The sequence below is a fragment of the Mauremys mutica genome, chromosome 4 (genome assembly GCF_020497125.1).
Source record: "Mauremys mutica isolate MM-2020 ecotype Southern chromosome 4, ASM2049712v1, whole genome shotgun sequence".
Classification (NCBI taxonomy): Eukaryota; Metazoa; Chordata; order Testudines; family Geoemydidae; genus Mauremys; species Mauremys mutica.
The window spans coordinates 112537344-112563070 of NC_059075.1; the positions used below are offsets into that span (position 1 = coordinate 112537344).

The 25727-nt window shown below is 49.2% G+C and overlaps 1 protein-coding gene across 5 annotated transcripts in view; it reads right to left on the reverse strand.

Moving 5' to 3' along the window:
• The window catches only part of LOC123368629 (malignant fibrous histiocytoma-amplified sequence 1 homolog), a 42805-nt gene extending 17739 nt beyond the window's left edge, over positions 1-25066 (reverse strand). Inside the window, exons 1-11 of one of the 5 annotated variants that reach the window (XM_045013563.1) lie at positions 24938-25066; positions 20635-21514; positions 19708-19999; positions 18000-18186; positions 16370-16560; positions 12619-13100; positions 8893-9050; positions 7388-7547; positions 6153-6223; positions 4674-4780; positions 1775-2334 (exon numbers count right to left, since the gene is read on the reverse strand). In XM_045013563.1, the coding sequence (XP_044869498.1) occupies positions 2317-2334; positions 4674-4780; positions 6153-6223; positions 7388-7547; positions 8893-9050; positions 12619-13100; positions 16370-16560; positions 18000-18186; positions 19708-19999; positions 20635-21470 (2502 nt within the window). In that variant the 5' untranslated portion in view covers positions 21471-21514; positions 24938-25066 and the 3' untranslated portion in view covers positions 1775-2316. Of the gene's footprint in view, positions 1-1774; positions 2335-4673; positions 4781-6046; positions 6224-7387; positions 7548-8892; positions 9051-9864; positions 10000-12618; positions 13101-16369; positions 16561-17999; positions 18187-19707; positions 20000-20634; positions 21515-23147; positions 23239-24937 lie in introns of those variants that run through there. The other 4 variants (XM_045013560.1, XR_006578844.1, XM_045013561.1 and 1 more) reach the window with 4 other exon arrangements.
• Positions 25067-25727: the final 661 nt, after the last annotated feature.

Here is a 25727-nt window from a genome sequence, read left to right on the forward strand (position 1 = left end):
CTGGGGCTTCCCAGAGCTGGCTTCTAGCTCAGGTGTTGAAGACTTTAGGTAACATTTGACTTTATTAATATGCCTTTTTCTAAAGTCATGTCTCATGCAGCCCCAGGGTGTTTGCACTCTCTGTAGAGCAGGCATTGCATTAACTGGGAGAGCATTGGACGCTCCGTGGTTAATGAGACGGTAGCCTAACAGGGCATAACTTGTGTAGCAATGTTAGTGCAGTGTGTGGGTGGGATGGATGAGTCACAAGCCAGTCACTCGGAAGCAGGGACATGGAGTTTATGGAATGTCTCTAGATGTTGCAAGGGAGTCAGAGTCTTGCTCACGTGAGCATGTGTAGCTCCAATCAAGTCAATGCAGCTCCAGAGCCGGCCCACTGAATTTAATTTAGGCAGAGAGTGAAACATCTGGAGCTGGGGTTCTCAAACTGGGGATCATGACCCCTCAGGGAGTCACAAGATTATTTCGGGGGGTGGTTGCAAGCTGTCAGCCCTGCACATGTCTCCAGCTGTCAACTCCCAGGTGTGCCAGGGCTCCGGCTGTCAGCCCAAGCCCTTCACAGCTGGGTGGCTGGAGAGCAGGGGCTGCTGGCCAGGCGCCCAGCTCTGAAAGCAGCACCGCCCCAGCAGCAGTGCAGAAGTAAGGGTGGCATGGTATGGGAGGGGTCATCACTTTTTTTTGGCAGGGGGGTCATTACAGCCTGAAATATTTTCAAAGAGGGTCCCAGCAAAAAAAGTTTGAGAACCCCAGATCTTGAGAATGTGCTGGCAGGGAATTGAGCAAGAGACCTATCCTCACCCCACCCCACCTAGAGTGCCGCTCCTGTCCAAGCACAGCTGTATGTCGGTGTTAGTCTGTCCGCACATGCCATGCTGCACAGTCATGTTTGTAGCCATACGTTATGGACAGCTATCCCACTCTGCCTCAGCTGCTGGGGGAGAAGGGCAGAAGATCGTGGGTGTTTAATAAGGCACAATGAGCTTTGGGGCAGGCTGACCTCCCACCCACACAGCGAGGAGGCAGGAGAACCAGCTGTCAGTGCACACCCAGTTAAGTGGTTATCTGTTGTAATGAGGAAGGACCATTTAGAATCTAGTTACAGCCTGATTTTTCTCATGAGCATCATTATCAAAGCACGGTGTATCCAACATGATTATGTTGCCAACAGCGTGTGTGGACATGAACTGGGTAGGGAGGCAGCAGCAGCAGTACAAGCTGTACGATAGAAGGGCCTCTCGCTATTGCCATGAAATGCCAAGCTGATTTGAGTTGGGTGCTACAGATAATTTTGCCTTTTTAGTAACATGACCCTTGTGATTTGATTTAAAAATTGCCTATCTCGCATCACAGCTTCAGGGGGGATTTACTGTGTTCTCTCACACCCCGGTTGTGTTCACGGGAGTTCCACACAAAGCAACACATTAAAGCCTTTCATTTTCCTTCTCTCCAAAACTTGGGCAGCAGAAGGAAGTAGGAAATAAAAGGACACTAATGACCAGCTTCTTCATACTGAGCCAGAAAATCAAATTAATTGGCTCAGCATCTGCACTGCACCTTTGGGAGGCAATCAATGGGGGGGTGTTAATTAAATATGGATTTTTTTAGTGTGCTTTTTGATACTTGGTTAAGTACTGCTCCTTCCCATACGATGGAATAAATGGGCTGCTTCCCCAGAGGTTGTAAACTGGCATCACTCCTGACACAAATAATGCTTTCAGCAAATCCGAAGACCCGGAAGTTCTGGTACTTCGTTAACAGGCATGAAGTGAATAATGTTTCTTAGTGAAGAAACAGGGCCTTGATCCAAAGCTTAACAGGAGCCTTTCCAAAGGCTTTCAGGGGGCTTTGGATCCAGCTGCTAATGTTGAAGGTATCATAAAATCTGAAGGCTTCTTACCATCTTGATTTAAGAAATGTTTCTTAGAACTGTAATTGAGGTGAACTGTAATTCTCTTCTAACACCAGGTCAGTTTTCAGATTTTGGGCCCATTTCTTGTGTGTAATCTAGGTAGTGCAAACCTTTCAGCTACTGATGTGAGCGAAGCTCTCTGTTCACGATGCTCTTCTTGCCTGTGCTGATGCATAGATAACAGTCCTTTTCCGCTCTTGTGTCTGTGTAAATAAACTAACATTCCACTGTCCTCCAGTTGGTGGAAATTGTTTATTGCACAACACCACCAGTACACACACTGCAAACAGTGAAATGCATCCTGCTGTACAGAGCACTTAAGAGATTGCTTAGCGTGGTGCTCAACATGCTAAGAGTCTTGGCTAAAAGGAAGTCCTTCCCAATGGATCTCTCTTGGGCAGGCCCAGTCATTTGTCCAAGATACTCTGAAATAAGAAAGACAGCGAGTAACTGCAGAGTTGCAGCTTCTGTTGCTAGAAAGCAAAGAAACTTGAAGTTTCAGCAGCCCAAAGTTTGGGAGTATTTGGCTCTGGAGTTTCAGTTCCAAACCCCACTTGAATAGAAAAAACCCATCAAGTTGTCAGACTACCAGCCCCAGAGCTCCCCTCGGGCGTGCAAGAGGTACACAATGCCAGTCCCTGGAGCGCTGCCTCCTTCAGTAACAGGGGAAAACAGAATTCGAGTAAAATCAAAAACCAAACCTCAGCCTGGCTCTATGGTGCTGTTCACAGCACAGCATTTCCATCTTCCAAGTAAAAAATCCAGGGGGGAATTGCTGCTTCTATGTGCCAGACTATGCAGCACACGTTATACTGCGGGTCTCCAAAGCCTGAAGCAAGACCTGTTCCTCTTCACTGACCAACTCAACAGCCACAGTGAGAAGACTTGGAAAAGTGTCTTTAGTGAATGTACACACAGCTAAGGATGCTCACAGGTGCATCCAGCTCCCAAGACAGCAGGGTTCCCCTTTGGTTGGTAATGCAACCAGTGCAGTTCCGCTGGGCAAGAGGGGAGAAGTGTACAAGGGGTTCACACCCCACGTGAGACGGCCAAGCTCTGCAGGGGCTCCCTGCCGTGGTGGGATTGCTGCCACCTGGACTGAAGTAGCCTCTAGACATTGGGTTCCAAATCATGCCGAAGGCTTGGGGAGGAAAAGCCGCTTCCTCCATTCTCCCCCTTGCCCACAACCAAGTTTTCCTAGTGCCCAGCCCAACTACGCAGGCTGGGAACTGGGAAAAATTATTGGCTGCTCTGGAACAATGACCAAGGGCTGCCACCGCACGATGCTTTTACCAAGGGCAGGCTGGGAGCTCGACCATCCACACGGCCATCGGCAGAGTGATGCTGCTACAGTGTTTAACTTCCATTTCTCTTTGCTCCTTATGTAACCCCCATTAACTCAGGCCCTTCACAGGCTCATTGTGTGACAATGCCATGGGAATCTCCATGGGGAGGTAACGCCTTGGAGAACTGAGGCCTTAGAGTATAAACGCCATGGGGCATAATTTCCCTGTCACCTCATATATGCCAATGGCGCTATGATCTAAATCAGGGATCAGCAACCTTTCAGAAGTGGTGTGCCGAGTCTTCATTTATTCACTGTAATTTAAGGTTTCGCGTGCTGGTAATACATTTTAATGTTTTTAGAAGGTCTCTTTCTATAATTCTATAATATATAACTAAACTACTGTTGTATGTAAAGTAACTAAGGTTTTTAAAATGTTTAAGAAGCTTCATTTAAAATTAAATTAAAATGCAGAGCCCCCCGGACCGGTGGCCAGGACCCAGGCAGTGAGAGTGCCACTGAAAATCAGCTCGCGTGCCGCCTTCGGCACACGTGTCATAGGTTGCCTACCCCTGATCTAAATAGTGCTTAGTACCGCAAGGATGGGCTCAGATTTCACACCGATTACATGTTTAAAGGAATTGACTTCTATGGATTTAGAATCTAACATGCTTTTCAGAATCGCCCAAGTGCTTTTCATATACATCAAGGACAGGGCTTTCAAAGTCCACCTGGGGATTTAGATGCCCCAAATCCCCATCTATTTTAGAAATCTCAGCCTAAACATACAGCATCTCAAGTCATTTAGGAATAACACTGATAGACGCAGAAAGACTGATAAGGAAGAGGGGCAGCGACAGAGAGGCATCCTTCCAGTTAGCTGTATTCCTTAAAGAAGGATGAATGCTGAGACAGGATGATTGACATTGGAATCACAGGGTGAGGTTCCATGCTGCATTATGCAACCGGTCTGGCTAGATCACATTGCTCTGTTCTGGGCTTCAAACAGATGGGTCTATGAAGCCTATCTGACCAGTGTTCCAGTGGGGATATCTTCTGACTGGCTCTCTCATTGTTCTAGGACCTGCTCTAATTCCCATTAAAATCAATGGAAAAATTCCATCTATCTATCCCTATGGCCTGATCATCAATGAATCTGAGTGTATCAATCAACAGATCACTACCCCACCTGGGAAGTAGGCACAGGATATTATTTCCATATTACAGATGGAGAACTGAGGCACAGAGAGGCTAAGTGACTTGTCCAAGTCACCAGGAATCCGGAGCAGAGCAAGGAATTGAACTTGAGTCTTCCAAATACCAAGTCAGTACTTTAAACCACTGGGCCATTCTTCTCATTGACCATGATGGGAGCTGGCGTGGGCCACCTTAGCACAAGCCCAGCTCCCCACAACAGGAAAAGAATAGAAGCCAAAAGCCCAGAACAAAAGACAAGGAGCAAAGCTGCCGCCAAGTTACCTGGCGATTGATGTGGATGCTGCTGGGGCCGAAAGTTGTAGTCCCGTAGCTAGTGACATAATAGTGAGCAGGGGGCGGGGGCTGCGGAACCCCCAGGTCACTTGGAACTGAAAGGAAAGAGAAGGAGACATCAGCCCACCCTGCCACAGCCATGGAGGAATCCCCAACACCCTCCACCCCACTGACCCTCTAAAGTGCTTGACACATTAACTCATCCCTCCTGGCAATGGAGGCAGAGCCTCAGCCGGTGCCAACTGGCATAGCTCCATTGACTTCAGTATAGTTAGGATGATTTATACCAGCTGCGCATCTGCCCCAGAACGTGAGAGGCGGATAAGCAGGGCCAGCAAGAACTGGCCACCTAGTCACAGTTGTCTTAAAAGAGTGAAAAAAATTGCTCAGAAAAACTTGGGAGTTTATTAGAAGCAGTTCTTAACACAGGGGAGCTGCCTGTCAGAGATGGATTGTAGGACACTGCATTGTTGGGCCTTTTACAGATGGGGAAACTAAGGAAAAATAGGTTATGTGGGTCAGGGTAGAGCTAGGATTAGAACCCAGGTGTCCCAATTCCCAGGTCTTGTGTTTATTGTAACCACTGGACCATGCCTATTGTCATGCTTATCTGATTACAGTTGTGCACTTAGAAGACTCAACTGAATCAGGGTGCTATTGTGCTAGGCACTGTGCAAACACTGCGAATGACAGGCCCTGCCCCAAACAACTTATGAGCTACAAAGAGCAGAGGTACAGAGGAAGTATTAGCACCCCCCGTGTACAGATGGGGAAGCACAGGATAGAAAGATGACTCAGGGTGTCTACACGGAGATTAGAAATAAACAGCAGCTGACCCCGGGCTCCGGGGCTGAAAAATTGCAGTGCCGACTTTCAGGCTCAGACTGGAGCCCAAATGTTGGGACCCTGCAAAGAGGGAGGGTCCCAGAGCTCCAGCTCGAGCCCAAATGTCCACACAGCAATTTTTAGCCCTGCAGCCTGAGCAGGGGCGGCTCTAGGAATTGCGCCGCCCCAAGCAGGGCAGCACGCCGCGGGGGGCGCTCTGGCGATTGCCGGTCCCACAGCTCCGGTGGACCTCCTGCAGACGTGCCTACGGAGGGTCCGCTGGTCCCGCGGCTCCGGTGGACCTCCCGCAGGCACGTCTGCAGATGCTCCACCGAAGCTGCGGGACCAGCGGACCCTCCGCAGGCATGCCTGCGGGAGGTCCACCGGAGCCGCCTGCTGCCCTCCCGCGGCACGCCGCCCCAAGCGCGCACTTGGCGCGCTGGGGTCTGGAGCCGGCCCTGAGCCTGAGCCCGAGCCCAACAAGCCTGGGCCAGCCACGGCCATACCCTGGGGCTTTTATCCCTGTGTAGACATACCCTCAGTGACCGCTTGTACAAGGGCACACGGGAAATTCTTCTGCCTTCATCTTGCGGGTTAAGCTGGCCCCTATGCAATAGCAGGATTACAACCGTCTGCCCGTACCTTTGGGTAAAAGCAGCTCAGTTCGAAACCGATGGCCACATGTTCCACAAGTTTTAATTTCTTCCTTCGTCCTTAAAATAAAAAGAAAGGAAAAGAAAAAAATACACTAATTAACAAAGCGCCACTAAACACCTTTACAGTCATGGAAGACTCTGTTCAGAAATGCCCCTTTTGGAATTCCAATTGCTCTTTCTAAAATATTATGGACAAAAACCAGAAAGAAAAAATGTTTCCCGTGGTCTAAAGGGAGGATTTTGTAGTTGAGGTACTAGACTGGGAGCCTCGGGTTTATTCCCAGCTATGCCATGGGCTTCCTAAAGGACCTTTGCCAAGCCACTTAAAATGAATATTACATAGCAGCAAATGGAGTTTTTTGAGATGAACCTCTGCATATTCCTGCTTGTGGGACCAAGGCACCCAGGCCACAAGCCGGTGGCAATAGGGGAGTGGGAATATGCAGAGGTCACTCAAAGAAGGACCACAGTTTTCAAACCGAGGTGTTTAAATACAGATGTAGGGTCCCATTTCCAAAAGGGCTCAGCATTGTTCCCATTCAAGTCACCATCAACTTCAAGAGGAGCAGAGTTAGGCCAGGCTCAGTGCTTTTGAAAAATCCCACCCATAATCCATATTTACACACCACAATCAAAGTGGATCAATTTTCAAAAGCACTCAACTCCCAGTGGAGTCAATGAAACTTCAGAGGCACTTCGCCCCTTTGAAAGCCAGTCTGCTTTGGTTTGGATGCCTAAATATGGATTTAAGGCCTGATTCAGCAACGATTAGGTGTTGAATTACTTGGCTGTCTGGGGCAGGGACTGTCTGTTCTGTGTTTGTACAGCACCTAGCACAATGCGGCCCGTGACCAGGGCTTCTAGGAGCTACTGCAATACAAATAAATAATAATAAAGTGAAACACACACTTAAGTGCTTTGCTGCATAGCCATTTAAGTGCCCAGTGTTGGACACCCAAGTTTGAAAATTGTGTCCTTAACCTCTTGGCGCTTCTGTTTCCTGTTCTGTAGAATAGGGTTAGTAGTTATTTGCTTCACTGGCATGTAGTGAGGATTCAGACCTTTGTAATGTGACTTGCCCTGCTCTGATGGAAGGTATTACAGACAAGCAAAGAACGGGTCTTTTTTAGAACTGATCACCATTTGTACTGCGGTAGCAGGTGCTCACACCCCCACCACCGGTGTTTCCTGTAGGCAAAACAGGTTAGAGGACATACGTACACTGTGTTCTTGCCATCCACATCTGGCCAGAAAAATTCTGCAGGACATCCTGCCGTTCGACAAGGCGCCTTCATGCACATGTGCAGACCAGGCCACTCCTCTGAGAGCTTCCGGACGATGAAGATGATCGCCATGAAAAAATCCCATGTGAACTGGAATTCTTTAGATGAAGAAGGGAAAGCACTGGCTGCTGTTAATCATCACGGTTACCTGGACTGAGTTAGCCCATTTAGACCACAAATAGTAATGGGTGAGCAAGAGTTATTTGTAGGCTGGGTTAGAGGTGAACAGTTGCGCCAGCTGGGTTCTTTCCAATTCACCCAAACTAGACACCCTTGAGGAGCAATTTAAAGGTGAACCAAAAAACAGTCCCCAAAAGCCACATCGTGCCCTTCTTTGCTTATTATTTGTATTGCCGTAACACCGAGCAGCCCCAGGCATAGACCAGAACCCCAGGGTGCTAGGCGCTGTATAAACAGAACAAAAAGATGGTTCTTGCCTGACAGAGCTTATGGCCTCAAACTTTTATTAACAAGTATTTTTCTGCTTTTATTGCCATTATGGTAGTGAGGCCCTTCTTTCTGCTAGAGCAGCAGCAAACTGGTAGGCCTATGACACCAAGACACTGAGCAGTTTCGGGGGGGGAGGGAAATGTTTAAAACTCTTTTAGGAGGGGATGGTTGTGCCAGTCAATGTCTGTGTAACTCAAACATCAAGAAGAGGAGTTCTCTTTGTGAAAGCTTCAATCTGACTCTCCCCTTTGAAGGCTGAGAAAATTCTGTCTCCAACCCTCCAGCAAGAACAGGGAAGATGCGATTTGAGGATATCACTCCTCCTTCTAAGGTAAAACATAAAACTTAATGAAAGGAAGAAAAAGAGTTTACTTTGAAAAAGCTCAACCAGATCTTAAATGTGGAATCAGTCTTGTGTCATCCCATGCCATTTATTTTGAGAGAGTCACTGTGGGACCCCAAATTTCATTAAGATCTTGGGAACACCCAAATCTTTAAGAAGTTGGAAGTTCTATTAATCAGGGTTTCCCCAGGTTAGAGAGAGATGCTCCAATGGGACATGCTGGGGGAGGAGGGATAGCTCAGTGGTTTGAGCATTGGCCTGCTAAACCCAGGGTTGGGAGTTCAATCCTTGAGAGAGCCATTTGGGGATTGGTCCTGCGTTGAGCAGGGGGTTGGACTAGATGACCTCCTGAGGTCCCTTCCAACCCTGATATTCTATGAAGTCACATGGTTCTCCCTAGGCTAGGGAGCTTCAGAGAGTTCAATGCTTGGACATACAACCAATCTGTAGCAACCAAAAGCCAATAAGTAGGGATCATGCTGTACACGCATTGGCCCAGCATGCAACACAGGTGCCAGTTTGTTTAGTGGGGTTCGGGTGCAGTGCAAGAGAGCAGATGGCAAGTGGACAACTGCCCTCCATTCCCAGGCCAGGGAAGCCAAAGAGAACATACTCAAGAGAGAAAACAGTGCCTGGGGTTTCCCTCTCACCTGTCCTTTGCACTGGCTTTCTGCTCCGGAGTTCAATATAACTATAGCCCTTCTGGTTGTTCTCTTTGATCAGCAAGGGTTTGCCGCTGCATATGAGCAGGCACGTGACCTTCGCAACCCAGTGGGCCGAGTAGAAGGAGCAAGCTTTCACCATGAGCCTGCAATGAGATTGGATAGAGAGACATCAGCCAAAAGACTGAAACAGTTCTGCCCTCCAGCTCCAGTATAATGTGTACACACACACACACACACTTAGTATATATTATATAGTATATAATATTTAGTGTATATATACACACACTAGATATTTCCCTGTCATACTTTTAAATATGAATATATTGTACTATAGTAAATGAAACAATGAATTCACGCTCCTGTGGCTCTTTTGGGTAATGTTGATCCCTTATTTGACTCCTGAGGCCTGGGTATCATTGCACTAACCTCTTCTGAGGATCAGCCACTAGAGGATGACAAAGACTCTCATTCTCCTAGTGCAAAAACAACGAGGAGTCCTTGTGGCACCTTAGAGACTAACAAATGTATTTGGGCATAAGCTTTCATGGGCTAGAACCCACTTCATCAGATGCATGGAGTGGAAAATATGGGAGCAGATATAAATACATGAAAGGATGGGAGTTGATGGGAGAGGTCAGTCTAACGAGACAAATCAATTAACAGCAGGATACCAAGGGAGGAAAAATAATTTTTGAAGTGACAATGACAGTGGCATCTCACACACATACACACAAACTCACTCACTCGTCTCTCCTTCTTGCTGGCTTTTCCTTCCCTTCTAGCCCTGGAAAGGCCAGCAGTCAAAAGCGTCTTCCTAAAGTAAATAGCTGCCCCATGCATTGGACAGCCTGCGTGCTTGGTACACATTGGGTAGCTAACAATCCCACAGGCAAACCGCAATATTATTAGTATGGATGGATTCATACATGCATCTTGAGGAGTGCCTCTTCCTGCTTCTCTCACTCTTGATGCAGCAAGATGACACTGATTTGAACAAGCTACCTTGCCAACATGGATCCGTTGGGTACAAATCACTTCTTTGTGCAGAGATAAGAGACTTTAGAATGGATTGTTGAGTCTGCCATTCATTTTCTGGAAGGGAAGAAATGCCCTGGGCTCTAGTGCACTGTTCAGCGGAGAGGCCCACCTTCCCCACCAGCTGTTGTTAAAACCCCTCAATGCTCTAAAAGCTGCATGAATTGAAGCTTGGTGGCCTATTACAAATTACTGCCAAACCAAGACACTCCACTGCACATGCTTCTCCCTTAGGGGACAGGATGAGAGAACAACCAACAGGTGACAGATGCAGTCAGGTTGCTTAATGCACAACTGGAAGACACTCAGGGTACGTCTACACTTACCGTCCCGGTCGACGCGGTGAGTTCGACTTCTCGGAGTTCGAACTATCGCGTCTGATCTAGACGCGATAGTTCGAACTCTGGAAGCGCCGCGGTTGACTCCGGTACTCCACCACTGCAAACGGCGGTGGCGGAGTCGACCTTGGAGCCGCGGAGTTCGACCCCGCCGCGTCTGGACGGGTGAGTAGTTTGAATTAGGGTGCTTCGAATTCAGCTACGCTATTCACGTAGCTGAATTTGCGTACCCTAATTCGAACCCCCTTTTTAGTGTAGACCAGGCCTCAGATACTACAATGATGAGTGCAGCATAAAAACCTATACAGTGAGAATAGAATTAGATGTTCCTTTGAACATTGGGGAACCTCAGATCCTGACTGGATGGTATGATATGGCTGATCATTAACTCAAGAGGCGATGAATCCGGATCATGACACATTGTGTCCAAACTCGTCCCCATGACCGGGTGAAGATCAGTCTTTGTGAAGGTTCGGAGACAGGCTACCCTACAGGGTACAAGATCAACTGAACTGCGGGAGGAGGGAAGCTTACAACTTCCTTGTATTACGATGACTCCGACTCTCAGCCTTGCCCTCTCGGCTGTAAGCAGAGATCATCCAGACAGGTAAATAGCTGCATTTGTTTTTTTTTCTGTGCTTACTCACAAGTCTCAGACAGCCAGATTCACAGGGGAAGAAAGTGACCCAGCAAATCACCCAGGACTGTCTGAGCTCATGAGGCTAAGTAGAAGATGCACTCCTTCACCATGGCATCCATAGTCTGGTTTTTCCCCACAAAAGGGATGATTCCAAGGAGCTCACGCTAGGTAGAATGGCTGCCCTGTGGAAGTAGTTTGGGAAGTAGGCCTTTGTGAAAGAGAATATGGCTCAGCAAATGGGATTATGAAAGTATCCTCTCAGTTTCCCTGTTCTCCCCTCCATAATGCTCCCTGCAGTTACTTTGTGCAGCTCTTCTAGGCACTAATAGATGGCTTAGCGGACCCATAAAGGCTGAGACCAGTGCTCCAGAGAACCCACCTCCCAGCACAAATCTCCACATTGATGTGGTTTGCCCACTCCCGGCTGTCAGGATTACTAGGACCAGGGGCCAACCTTAGGCATACACAGCACATGCAGCTGCATAGGGCACCATGAAATTTGGGGCACCAAATTGCCCCAAATTTCATGGTGCCCTAGGCTGCTGCTTGATGCATACGCGGCAGCACCAGCCCTGTCCCCCGGCCAGCCCCCCCTGCAAGGGGCAGGGCCGTCCCTAGGGGGTGTGGTGCCCCGGACAACTGCCTCCACCCTGCCTCTTTACCCTTCCCACCTGCTCCGCCCCCGGCCTATCCCCATTCCACCTCTTCCCCCAGCGACCCCGCACTGACTGGCAGCAGCGGGAGGTGGACCAACCCGGCCCCAGCCCGCTCTGCTCTGCCAGCTCCCAGCCATGGTGCTCCACTTCCCACCGCCGGTGAGTGCAGAGAGACACGGCCCCGGCCCCAGCCATGTCGCTCGGGTTGGGGAAAGGACCACCACGGATCTCACCGATGGCAGGAAGCGGAGCGCCGTGGCTGGGAGCTGGCGGAGTAGAGCCGGCTGGGCCCGGGGCAAAGGAAGTGGAGCGGGCTGCTCCCGGCCCCAGCTAATCCCCCGGACCATTCTGGGCCTGTGGGGCCCCCAAAAGTGGCCCCCCACAGCTCCTTCCTCCTAGACCCTGGGGGTGAGGGAAGCCTGAGGCCCCACACAGCCCCCCTGTGGGGGGGCTGCATAGGGCACCCAAATGGCTAGGGACCATCCCTGACTGGGACACCCGAATGGATAGAAATAAAGCCATGGGGGGCACGTCACCAAAACAATATGCAATGACTTACACATGCAACACCAATCAACACAAATGGGAACCAGGCAGTATGAATCCCTGGGCAGTACACTGCTAACATGCCCTATTATTAATAATTTATAGGGCAGTAGCACCTGCAGGCCTCAGTTGAGTTCATAACCTTGTTGGGCCAGGTGCAGTACCCACCCAAAAAGATTTCCACTCTCAGCAGACAGAGGGAGAATTATTCTTCCCATTTCACAGATGGAGAACTGAGGCTTGGAGAGATTAAGTGATATGCCCAAGGTCACACAGAGTCTAGGAATTAAGCCCAGATCTCTTGAGGCCCAGTCCAGGGCCTTAACCACTAGGTCAACCTTCCTTTTGATCACTATGAATTGTGTTTGTTTATACCAGTACTAACGACATGCTTCCCAGACAGACAAGGAGGAATGACCCCTGCGCTGACAGGCTCCCCAGCTCAGGACATGCAGCCAGGCAGCAGTGGGCCAACACAAGTGGGCTAGCTCGTTACCTTTGGAAGAAGCCCTCTGGGATCTCAGGTGAGAAGTAAGCCCGGATGTGGAGATCCTCCGGATGATCTCCTCCCCACCTCTCAGAAACCTCCTCGCTCTGGTTGAGATACGTGGGAAACAAGTAATATGCCTCGCTGCAGTCCTGCGTTGTTTCCCACGGCTTCCCTGGCACAAACTCCCTGGCCCCTGGGTTGAGGTCCTTGGCATTCCTCACCTCCAGGCAGATCTCAAAGTGCTCCAGAAGGCTGAACAGCTTCCCCTTCTTGGCCTTGTGCCCCACCATCTCCTCAAAGATGTCCCTCATCCCTTCGGAACAGAGCTGGTGCTTGACCAAGGCTCGCATGGCCCGCTGGCACAGCATGGCCTTCGACTTGAACGTCCACACCCAGTTGGACTGGTCTCGGATGGTAGCGTGTTCTCCCACCAGCAGGTCCACGGAGATGCTCTCCAGCTGCTGCACCAGGCGATATCTAACAAGAATCTGAATGGGAAGAAACAAAAGCTCAGCAAGCCAGGGAAGACGCATCTCCTGAGGCATGAGCGTACCTGTGGGTGAAGGAAAAGGAAGGAAGGAAAATGAGATAAAAGAAAACAGAACAGACCCCCTCCACACACATATTTACTCATATGGCATGGCAACCTCAGGGCCGATTCCTGTAGGACAGCAGTTCTTCCAGCTGCCTGTCTCAGTCTCTCTAACACAGTGGTTCTCAACCAGGGGTCCATGTACCCCTTGGGTTACACAGAGGGCTTCCTGGGGGTACTTCAATTCATCTAGATATTTGCCTAGTTTTACAACAGGCTACATAAAAAGCGCCAGGGAAGTCAGAACAAACTACCATTTCATACAATAAGTTGTTTATACTGCTCTATATACCATACATTGAAATCCAAGTACAATATTTATATTCCAATTGATTTATTTTATAATTATATGGTAAAAATCAGAGAGTCAGCAATGTGTCTGTGTGCTGTGACATTTCTGTATTTTTATGTATGATTTTGTAAGCTAGGAGTTTTTAAGTGAGGTGAAACTTGGGGGTACAGAAGACAAGTCAGCCTCCTGACAGGGTCGTCTAGGAAAGTTGAGAACCACTGATCTCACACACTCCCCGATCTAAGGTGTCTCTGGTTAAACCCCAGCCCCCTGTATCTCATTTCTGAGCTCTCAAATCTCCCTTCCCAGAAACCAATGAGCTCAGGGTCTTCCCCAAACCCTCAGCCCTCCCGACCAGCCTCGGAGTTTTTCCCAGTTCACACACCAGGAGCCCGCGGCTGGATCCCCCCACGCCAAGGCCCGAGGGCTGCTGGAGCTTTCACCCCACGTTACCACCGCGCCCGGGGCGCCTGCACGAACCCCGGCCTCCCCCCTCCCCCCCCCGCGCGCTACCCCGGCTGCGAGCCAGGCTGGGGGTGTGGGGACACGGGCAGAGCCGCAGCCCCGCACCTACCGTCCGGGAAGAAACCCTGTGGGCTCCAGCCTGTCCCGGTGCCGTGGCTAGGGGAAGGGGCGGGGAGCGGTCGTTTCCTGGCCCAGTCTCAGAGCAGCTGTGGGAATCACTGGGCCCAGGCGCATCTGCTTGCCAGCCCTTGCCAGGGGGAGAATCCTTCGAGAGATGGACATGCAGCCCAGGGAGACTTTGGGTCCCAGCATGCATTGGGGCCAGTCGGCTCGGTGACCCCCGGCGGTGAGGTTCTGGGGGCTTCGCCCTCACTGGAGCCTGGGCACTTCCACAGAGGCCCAGGCCAAGAAGGCGCAGGGCCCAGCTTCCTCCACTGTCTGGCAGCGCTCCTGGCGCCAGTACAATGGGCCCTAGGGTGCTGCTGTCCTCCTTACCCGTGGGGCGTGGCGCCCAGCCCCCATTCAGCCAGGGAGTGGGGAACGAGGCTGAGCTGAGCCCCACTCTGTGCCCTTCACTCACAGGCCTCTCCCCAAAGACGTCCCTCTGCTCTTACCCTAACCCAAAAGACCAATAACATCAAGACGCTTGATCACGGCCTTGGATAGAAAAAATGCAGACTGCTCCCCTCCCCACTCTGCAACCAGCTCAGCTGGGTTTCTCCCATTTAAGCACCCCCCATTCTGACATTTCTCAGAGGTGGGGCGGGGCCAACTGGTCCCACAGTGCATTACTCCATCACACAGATCAAGTTAAACATTTTGTCCCCTTTACACGTCTCTCTTCCCTGCAGGGCTGGTCGCTGCAATGAAAAGAGCAGGCCGGAGTCTCTGGTGGGCATGGCAGGTTGGGCTGAGCTGCAGGGCCAGGCTGAAGTGATGATCTAGAGAAGGATGGCGACGGCTGGCTGTCAGGAATGAGGGGCACCAGCAGAGCTGGTGGGGGAAGGAGCCCCAAGCTGGATTGCAGGGGGCTGCAGGTCGGGTCTGAACCAGGGTGACAAGGAAGGACTGGAATACGGGGGGGTGAGAGGGGAGTGTTGCAGAGCAATGTATGTGCAGGGAGCCCAGGGCTGGGATAGCACGGCGGGGAGGGGGGTTACAGGTTGGCACTGAGGGCACAGCACCTGCCCGCACTTTGTCCAGCTCACAGCAGAGCAGCTGGTCCCTCGGAGTGGTGAGCCGTGCGAGTCACTAGTCTCGCACCGCTAGAGGCAGGCTGCCTGCTGGCTCAGGGGGTCATGCACAGCCCAGGGGCTGCCCCTGTCGCTCTGCAGGGGGGGCAGCGTGGGTACGCTCATGCCTCAGGAGATGCGTCTTCCCTGGCTTGCTGAGCTTTTGTTTCTTCCCATTCGCCAGGGAAGATTTCAGTAATGGATGCAGGGGTTACTGCTAGGGAGTAGCACCCCCGCTAACAGGGCACCGGGGTCCAGGGAGGAACACAAGGGCCAGAGGACAGGGGGATCACCAGCCTACAGACGGTGCTCCTAGCTGGCAGTGTGCTAATTCCCAGGACAACCAGCAGGAGGCGCCGCAGGGGTGAGTCCACACATCTACAAGGACTATTTTTAAAAAGGGGGTGGGGGAGGAGAATCTGAATCAGAGGCATTCATTCGCTCTTCAGGATACATTCAATGGCTATTGGATGGCTCCAAGAGACTGGGGAGAGGATCATCTAAGCCAGGTTGGTATGAGCAGGGTCTAAACTGTATTGTTAAATTTATTCACCAAAATCTGGGTTATTGCAGATAATGTACTATATGTATCTTATTACTTTTAAGCCAAACTTTGTATTTGTGGATAATCTAAGCACTATACCCAGATGTACAAACACTCTTTCCTTAATCTGTGTATTATATAATTTCAACATGAGCTTTAATGAAATGTTTAAATCTGCTGGCTGTGAAGATGAATAAGAGGCCTCAGTCCAGTTCCTAGTAGACAGTGTCCACATCACAGAGGTTAGACCAGGAGACTGGAATTAAGGACTCGTAGGTTCTATTCCAGTCCACGATTTGCAGCATGACCTTAGGTATTTTGCTTCCATTTACCTATAATGCTGGCTCTCTCACACAACTGTTAGGTGTAATTGATTGCTTGCAAAGTCCTTTGAGAAACCCAGCTGACTGGCCTTTGTAAGTGTAAGATCATCTCTGAGACTTGCCCCAGAAACCGAGGCATGGCTGGAGAGCAAAATAAGGCTTATTCTTTCCAAACCACCCATCACTCTCGTGCCTGGACAAAGGCGTGCAGGGTGGCATGAAACAGAACATGCAGGGAGGCAGGATGCTGCTTCCCAGAGAAATAACCTGGTCATGGAGAGAGGGTTCTACAGGTACCCATGCACTCACCTTGAACATGGTTATCAGAAAGGTGGGCTGGAGAAAGACTGTGCTTTCCAGCTGCTTGATTTCTTCATACCATATAATCAGCCCAATGCGGTGGAGGTATCTCAGGATGTCCTGGAAAAGCTCTGTGTCCAGATGGCTCAGGTGCTCTCGGCGGGTGATTTCACAGAGTAAATGGTTGAGGTCCATCATGCCTAGAGAGAGAACAGGATCACATAGAAATTACTAACACAGGGTTTCAAACAGCAGCTGAAATGTCAGTGAGTGGGGGGCTGGCCCGAAGTGGAGTCCTAAAAGGGCCAATGTACATCAGTGCTAACACCCATGACTTAGGGTGACCAGATGTCCTGATTTTATAGGGACAGTCCCAATTTTTGGGTCTTTTTCTTATATAGGCTCCTATTACCCCCCAACCCCATCCTGATTTTTCACACTTGCTGTCTGGTCACCCTACCATGACTTGGCAAATCCCGCTCCAGGTCAAAAGCGACTTCTGACAGAACTGGACACAGGAATCCCAAAGCACTGGGGAAGCTGAGTGCCTTTATCTGCATGACAGTACACAGGGTACTTTTCTAACCCTCAGCTATTTCACTGCAGGGCTGTGGTAGGAATGTTCAGAACAAGCCAAAGGTAAGTAGATATGCACACGTAGACAGATATGTACCAGGCTCTTTGAAATGGTTAGTGAAATACACAGACCACCCTGTTATGGACCTAGTCCAAAAGTCCCTATTCAGACTAATAGCTCCACTGAAGTCTAACCATTTACATGGGGAATGCAGGATCTGGCCCTCTTTGGCTGTGCGCTGCCAATATGTTCCTCTAAGGAACTTAATGCAGCTCACTGTAGCCCAATGTAAATAAGAATGGACTTATTTACTCCCAGTGAACACAGCATGGAGACTCATCATCTGGGCTGCTACTCTTCCCCTTAATCCACACAACGCAGGAAGAGAAAATCCACACAAGAGGAACAGCGCCTGGAGCGCAGAGATGGCATTTCAGCCTAACTTCTATTTCTGACATCCCCCTGGCTCTTGTAGGTTGAGCCAATGGAAGCAGGCACAGGAACGATCTACACGGCAGCCAGGAGATCCTGTCTGCCTTCGGAATCTCCAGTTCTCAGATACACTTTGCTCATTATCTCTAGAGCCTCTCTAGGTCTTGGCTAATCCAAGGTGGGCTATTTTAGAACATAACTAGGATGGCCATGTGTAGGGATAGTGCTAGAAGCAGCAGAGCTCCTTGGTTACTAGACATCCAGTGAAATTGCAGCCCCTATCATGCTGAGATGGGAATAAATGGAAGACAATTCACTAGACATATGGTTAAATACTAATGCTCTGCTCTGCAAGAGAATGGAGTTTGCATATCTCTCACCCCCTAGCCGTGCAGCACCTGGAACTGCTACAGACCACCACCTGCTTAGCTCCTAGACTGGAGATGGTGTTGAATCTCTGAACTGCCAACACGTCTCCAGTGGAATAGGGAGCAGTGAGTTTATTGGGCACCAGAGGGAGTCCTTGGCCAGCCCTCCTTAGACAAAAAGGTGATGGCTGTGGGGCGTAGGACCCCTAAAGCAGTGAACTCTCAGTGGGGAAGGGTGGTGGGGAGATCTATTGATATGTACCATATTCTGCTGTCTCCTCACTCTGCACAATATCTACAATTGCAGCTTCCACTTCCTTATAGACAAGGGGCAGCACTCGGATAACATTAGGAAATATTTTTTCATTCTTGACGTGCTCCAAAATAGTAGTTTCAAGTTTTTTAATATCCCAGTAATCAGTGCAATTGACAGGAACAAGGTTTAAAATCTGGAACAAAAGAAAAAGAGTTCAACAGCACTCTGTTACCATGGAAGACTCAGGGTACATGGTCCAGCTGGAACAGAGGGGGGGGGGGGATTTGGTTTCTATATAGCACCCTTCTTCCTACATACAGGATTATACCATTTTTTGATTAAATGCAGTTGCAGGCACTAAGCCTATCCTGGAGCTGTCCCCATTCCCTGGCTAGTTGTTGTGATTTTACAATCACACTTGCCTATATACTGTTTTTAAATGTTTCTCTCTCTCTTGCTGCTGTGCAAGAGACCCACACAAACAGGAGAAACTGACTGACTCTACACAGGAACCAGGGAAACTGACCTGACAGAATATTCAACTGATGAAAAGCTGATGAAGTAAGTGCAATGTTAAAAGCTATAAATAAGACTTTTTTTTAAAAAATCACAGAGAAATGGGGGGAAAAATAGCTCTTCTCATGTGTTACTGTCGGTAGTATTAAAGCACAATGCAGCAAAAACCCATGGGGAAAGACTACAGAAGGCAGAAAAGCAAACCGCAGGTCATATGTCAGAAGACCACAGCAAACTCATATGCCATATTTTGTCTAGCTCAAGCCCGGACAGCATGTACTAATACATAACCGGTACCACGCTCCTCTTCAGGTGGTGACCAAAGCCAAATGCTGACATTTTTTGGTGGGTTGTGGTGGTGGTGGGCGTTGTCTGTCATTTATAAAGGTGTTAAGCAGCTAGTAATCATGGGCTGAGGAGGACGATTGCCCAATGGTTAGTGTGCTGGCCTAGGACTTGGAAGACCTAGATTCAGTTCCCAGCTCTGCCACAGCTTCCTCTGTGACCTTGGGCAAGTCATGTCATTCCTCTGTCTCAGCTCCTCATCTGTAAAATGGGGATAATTGTACTTCCCTACTTCCCAGGAGTGTTGCAAGGATTAATATTAGAGATTGCTCCTACTACACGGGGCCCATATAGGTACCTTAGATAGATAGCAGTGTCCCAGAGGGATCTAATTTCATAGGAAGAATAAGCAGCAGACACAGGAGCACTTTGAAAGATTCTGTTTCCATTAAGATGTCCCCAAGAACAAGAGATGGGGTGAGAGGGAATAAAAGAGAAACACAGAATGTGTCAGGGGAAAAACAAAACTGATTTCTTAATACTAGAGCAGGCTGGACAGAATATTTTAAACTCTGAACTTGACAAAAAAAATGAAAAAGTGGGAGAGGAGTCAAAATTTGTTGCTAAATATTTCCCCCATCCTCCCCCTTTTTTGTCCATCTTTTTTTTTTTAAATAAAGCAGCTCTACTAATACAAATTTCCACAAAATTCACCATATAATGGTTCTTTGTAGCCTGGGGGTACCCCGGTGATGGGCTAATGATCCAGAGATTAAATTAAAAGCAGATACTTAGTTAACCTCCCTGGGACTGAGCACTATAAGCTCCTTGGAGAAGGGACAGAGTCTCCTATTGGCCTGTAGTGCATTGTGCACACCAATGGTGGTGTGTAATAGCCAACCAATAGCCCTACAGTCAAGGTGCAGCTCTCCATCTCCTTCAGTCTGTCCCACTGGTCCACGTAGAATTCAGACTCCTCACTGCTTTCCAGGTTGTTGATGAAGTGGGTGAGGTTTGCCCTTCTTTCCTCCAGCATGGCCTGGATCTTGCTCATGATGTCCCGCTTCTTTTCCTCCACTTCCTCCTCAGTGCAGCAGTCTGTGTGGGTTCCCACAGGCAGGACCACGGAGTTTGGAACTCGCATGAAGAGGTTATTGATCCAGAAGCCAACCAGCTCCTGGAAGATGTCCTTATTGAGCTGGTACCTGGAAAAAAAAATGAAATCAATCAAACCAACTCTCAGCCAGTTACTATCAGTGCAGGGTGTGTCAATGTGCCCTGGGGGTCATCCTGAGGATTGAACACAGTGCTGCCACAGTAAAGAGCATACATCTCTACAGCTTGAGCTAAAGGACTGTCTCCTCTAACTGCAATCTGTAGCAGACTCGTTTCCCTCTGTGGACAAGGCAGAGAAGAGGACAACATACACTGAACAGTGGGTTATCTCAACACCTTCCTCTAAAACAGCTGGTGTTGGATACATGAGACTGGATGATCATTCGATAGGCATGGCCCAACTGGTACAGACTCATACATTCTACGATCAGCACTAGATGCAGTGGCTGTTCAGTGGCTTATGTAAAAGGAGTTTGATCTCCATCCAAGGGGCTGGCAGTCTCATTGCAGAGAGGGCAGGCAGCATGCCTAGTGGATAGGACACAGGACTGCACCTTGGGAGCCCTGGGTTCTATCCCCAGCACTGCTGAGGGACCTTGGCCATGTCACTTCCCTGCACCGTGCCTGTGTTCCCCCCCCCCCCTACACACACACACACACCGTGTGTCTGTCTGAGCTGGTTAGATTGTGAGCTCTTCAAACAAACCCATTGCATAACACTTACTTCTGGAAGTTAATGACCAGGATGACGAGGGCCTGTGGGGTAATGAACACATGGTGGGTCACATAGTACTCCAGCTGCCCAGCAAAGTCCCAGAAGAGAAAAGTGAAGTCCTGGATGTGGAATTCGCTGATCTCAATCCCAACTGTCCGCTCCTCCTCAGACACCAGAACCACTTGCCTCTGCTTCAGGCTCTTACAGATAGTGGATTTTCCTGCCAGTGAGGCTCCCAGGAACATGGTCTTCACCCTCCTGTCTTCTTCCCCTTGGCAGTTCTGCAGTTGGCTGAAATAGTTCAGGATCTGCTGGATGCCCCCAGCGCAGACTTCGTTGGGAGGCTGCCACAGTGGGTTCCCATGTGCCTTGAACATCTTCAGCGGCTTCCCTTCGAACAGCTCCCTGGGGAGCCGGCGCAGCATGTTATTCTGCACATAGAGCTCCTGTAAACTCGCCAGGTCCAGGACAGCTTGGGGGACAGCTCGGAACAAGTTGTTGGACAGGTTGAGGTACTGGAGGCTGCTGCTGCAGGTGGCCAAATCCTTGGGCAGAGCACTGAGGCGGTTGTTGTTCAGCCGCAAGTGTTTGAGCCTGGGAAGACAGGAGAAGATCCCCTCCGGGATGACCCGGATTTGGTTCTGATTCAGTTCCAACTTCTCCAGGTGGACCAGGCTCTGGATTTCCTCGGGGAAGTCTGCGATCTCATTCTTGGACAAGATCAGCTTTCTCAAGTTGCCAAGCTTTGAAATCCCAGGGACACGTTTCAGCTTGTTCCGGTCCAGGTTCAGGCTCTCCACTCTGGGGTCCTGCAGGACCGCAGGAGGCAGCACTCTAAGCCTCATTGTGGAGAGAGTCACTTTCCTCACGCAGTCATCTTGCGCCTGACCTAATGGATGGAACAGATCATGACAGCTTGTGAGCCGGATTTCTGAGAGTGCTCCCACTGTGCTCACGCCTGGAAATCTGGCTGCTCATTTAGGGGCCTGAAAGGAACATGTTGGTGGCCGAGCTCCTTTAGCCCCACGTTCATGTAACACTTTTCATCCCTGAGGCTCTTAAAGCACATCACAAACTCTAAAGGATCATTTACACACCAATGAAAAGCGGCTGCTCCTGCAGCAGTGAAGCATGAGAGCTGTTTTAGCAGCACACAGCCAGTACCGGCACCACACCCATTACACAGCACAACAACAGGCTAGAAGAGGAAGTGAATATTGTGTCTGATTGAAGCTGCAAGAGGAAGGTGAGGAGACAGTAGAACTGCAGGGCTGGAAGGGATCACGAGAGGTCATCCAGCCCAGCCCCCTGTGCTGAGGCTGGGCTAAACCATCCCTGACAGGTGTCCAATCTGCTCTTGCAAACTTCCAAGGACAGGGATTCCACAACATCCCTTGGAAGCCTACTCCAGAGCTTAACTACCCTGATCATTAGAAAGCATTTCCTAATACCTATGCTAAATCTCCCTTGCTGCAGATTAAGCCCATTGCTTCTTATCCGACATCCAATTGTTCTCCATGTCCACTGATCACTGTCCTCAACACAGCAGCCCTTAAATTACCTGACCTGAAATTTGACTAGGAGACAATTTTAAAGAAGCCGTACTCTCTCTCCCAAAGTGCCAGGGGATCTTTCATGACAACGGCTCAGGGCCCCTGGGCAATTGGCTCAGGCTGACTCAGCGAGAAAGGCTACCTACTGAGTCACTAATGGGTTTCCCCTCAGGAACCTACTAAGCCAACCCACTCTCTTTGTTAGCAAAAGACAGGATCACAGTGTAGGCACACCACTACAGCTGTAGCCAGTTAGATGTATTCATGGCTCAGTGGTCAGGAGATGAGTTCAGGACCTTCCCTCAGGCCCTCACTGCCCTTGAAGTCTAGAAACCCCGAGGCAGATTTAATGGGATGCCTAGGGGGTATCCTTGTTACAGACACAAGGAGTGGCAGCTTGGGAACTGCAGAGGAACTAGCGTTGTGAGCAGAGGGGTCTGGGTGGGAGGAGCAGTTGGGTGAAGAACCACCCCCGGGGGCTCAGAGGGACTAAACCCCTAAGCAGAAGCCTAGCTGGCCATCCCCAGCCCAAATAGGAAGGGTACTTACAGCAGAGGGGTAAATGCTGGGGGAGGGATCTCCACATGGGCAGAGCAGGGCTGTTCTAAGCCAAAGTAAACAAGACCAACTTCTCCATTCTGCTTCCTGTCTAGGCCCATGACTGTGGTTCATCCTCACACACAGCTCAGAAGCTGAACTCAAATGACACTCCCCACAGTGCAGATCCTAGGGAGGTCTCACCCCTCACTGAAAAAGAGTTAACACACCTCCCCCCCACCATCCTCCTCTCTCCAGCCCCACACAGAGCAGAGAAAATACAGCTGCCTCTCCCTATTTCCTCCCACACACACCCCCCCCTCTGCTGGGGAAGTCTCTGAAACGCAAAGGCAAATCTATCTCACTTCATCCCCCACAAGGAGTTTGGGGCTGGGCAGCAGCAATAGGGGAAGGGGGTTGCTTGCTACTCACAGGCTCTGTGCTGGGCCATCCCGTCCCTTCCTGCCTGCAGCAGCTGGATCCTTTCTGAAGCTCAAACGCGCCTTCTGCAGTTCCCTCCTCCCTTGGAAACATTCTTTCGACCCCTCCCTCCTCCACCCTAGAAAGTGATTTCAAAATCTCTGTATCATCCTTCTTGCATAAGGCACAGTGAGAAGGAATTGGATATTCATTAGTACACACAGTAAAAAGATTCCCTTGAGATCCCAGCTGTTCACTTCCAGCAGGTTCCAACTATCAGGTACTGCAGGTAAAGATGTTGGTAAATTGGCTTCTCCTCGCTCCTCAAACGGGGTCCTGTCCTTTCCTAATGAACTGCCTTTTGCAAGGCAGGACAGGGTGACGTGGCTGCGTGATGGAAAAGCAGTAAACATATTAACCACTGATGGCTCAGTTATCCCCAAACCCCAACCATCTTCAGGGGCAATCGATATCAATGTATATATCACATTCTCAGGGACAGATGGCCATTCTTAGGAAATCTATCACAGTAGTGTCTAGGGACCAACCAGGAATGAAGATTGTGCTAAGTACTGTACAAATTGTAGCAGACAATTTTTACCTCGAAGAGCTTAGGGTCTACATGCCAGTTCTAAGATCATGCCCAAGTCACACTGTCCAGACCAGCCACAAGCCTTCTCTACGCTATGGTTAAAAGGATACATGGTTCAGCACATGTGGATGTCAGGCAGAGATGCCCAGAATATAACTGACATCTGACAAGCATTTCCAAGACCATGTAAAATAGACCAAGTTTTTCTCCTTAGAGGCCCCCTCCGATCCTAGCAGGAGACAGCATTTTAAAGCCAGAGCACTGTCTGCTTAAAATAGGATCTGCCCTTAACTTCACAGTTGCAACCCACTCATCAGCCACTGTCAGTAGGGGCCGAAACATCTAAACAAGAATATCAGGCCCGTTACTCAATGAGGAGGAAAAGACAACAACAGAAAATAGCTGAAGTGGGAAATGCTTTTTTAAAACAACGAGGAGTCCGGTGGCACCTTAAAGACTAACAGATTTATTTTGGGCATAAGCTTTTGATCTGAAGAAGTGTTTTTTTACCCACGGAAGCTTATACCCAAATAAATCTGTTAGTCTTTAAGGTGCCATCGGACTCCTCGTTGTTTTTGTGGATACAGACTAACACAGCTACCCCTCTGATACTTGACAAAATGCTTTTTTGTTTCAGTTTTCACCAACAAGGTTAACAGTAATTGGATGACTAACACAGTGAACAGCAGTGTAAATGGGGTAGGATCTGAGGCTAAAATAGAGAAAGAACAAGTTAAGTTAGCTATCTTCAAGTCAGGGCCAGACAAAAATATATCCTAGAACACTTAAAGGAACTGGCTGAAAAGATCTCTCAGCCATTAGCAATTATCTTTGAGAACCCATGAAGGATGGAAGAGATCCCAGAGGGCAAATATAGTACCTATCTCTCTATAAAAATGTGAATAAGGACAACTCAGGGAATTATACACCAGTCAGCTTAACTTCAGTACCCAGAAAGATAATGGAGCACAATAAGCACCTAGAATATAAAGTGATAAGGAACAGTCAACATGGATTTGCCAAGAACAAATCATGTCAAACCAGCCTAATATCCTTCTTTGACAGGGTTGCAAGCCTTGTGTGTAGAGGGAGAACAGATGATGTGATATCTCTCAACCTTAGTAAGGCTTGACAATGCTTATGAGAAAGTCATGTGGTGGTTTATGAGAAGGTGAGACGAACTTGGGAAATATAGCCTAGAGGAACCTACTATAAGGTGGTGCACAGCTGGTTGGAAAATTGTACTCAGAGAGTAATCATCAATGGTGCAAGCTGTGAAGTCAACTGTAAAGGGCTATCAAGTGGGATCCCACAGGGATCTGTCCTGGGTCCTGTTCAATATCTTCATAAAGATTTGCATGATGACATAGAAAGTACATTCATAAAGTCTGCAGATGATACCAAGATGGGAGGGTATCACAATTCATGGTGCAACCCAGGCTAGTCAGGGGTTGTGTCACCACCTGCCCTGCAACCTTGGGCGCCTCACAATGCTTTACTATTGTAGCTCCCAACTTGAGTCACTCACAATCAGCCTGCCAGTGACACCCTGAGGTCTGTGTACAGCCACAGCCCTGGCCCAGCAACTCTGACCCCAGCAGCCTGTTAGCAACCTCCAGCCGCACTTCGGCTTCCAGCAGCTTTGGTTACTACCTGCAGGTTGACCCCACCACACTCCTAGTTCTGAACTTTCCATAAAAACATGTGCTCTGCTCTGTCCAGCCCTCTCCTTGACAGTTAAGATATTATAGGTTCATTGCCCCCGTAAGGGTTAATATACAACAACTCACTATTTTATTTGGATATACCAAACAATTCAGTTTAAAACACAACACTGGATTAGTTTGATTAAAGAATGAAACAAGTTTAACTCCAACAAGACAGATTAAGTGAGTACAAGTGTAAGGCATTAAAGTCAGAAATGGTTACAAGAGAAAAAGATAAAATGCTCTCTAGTAACTAAAACTTAAACTAGACTTGGTTCAAGGTGACATGCTTAC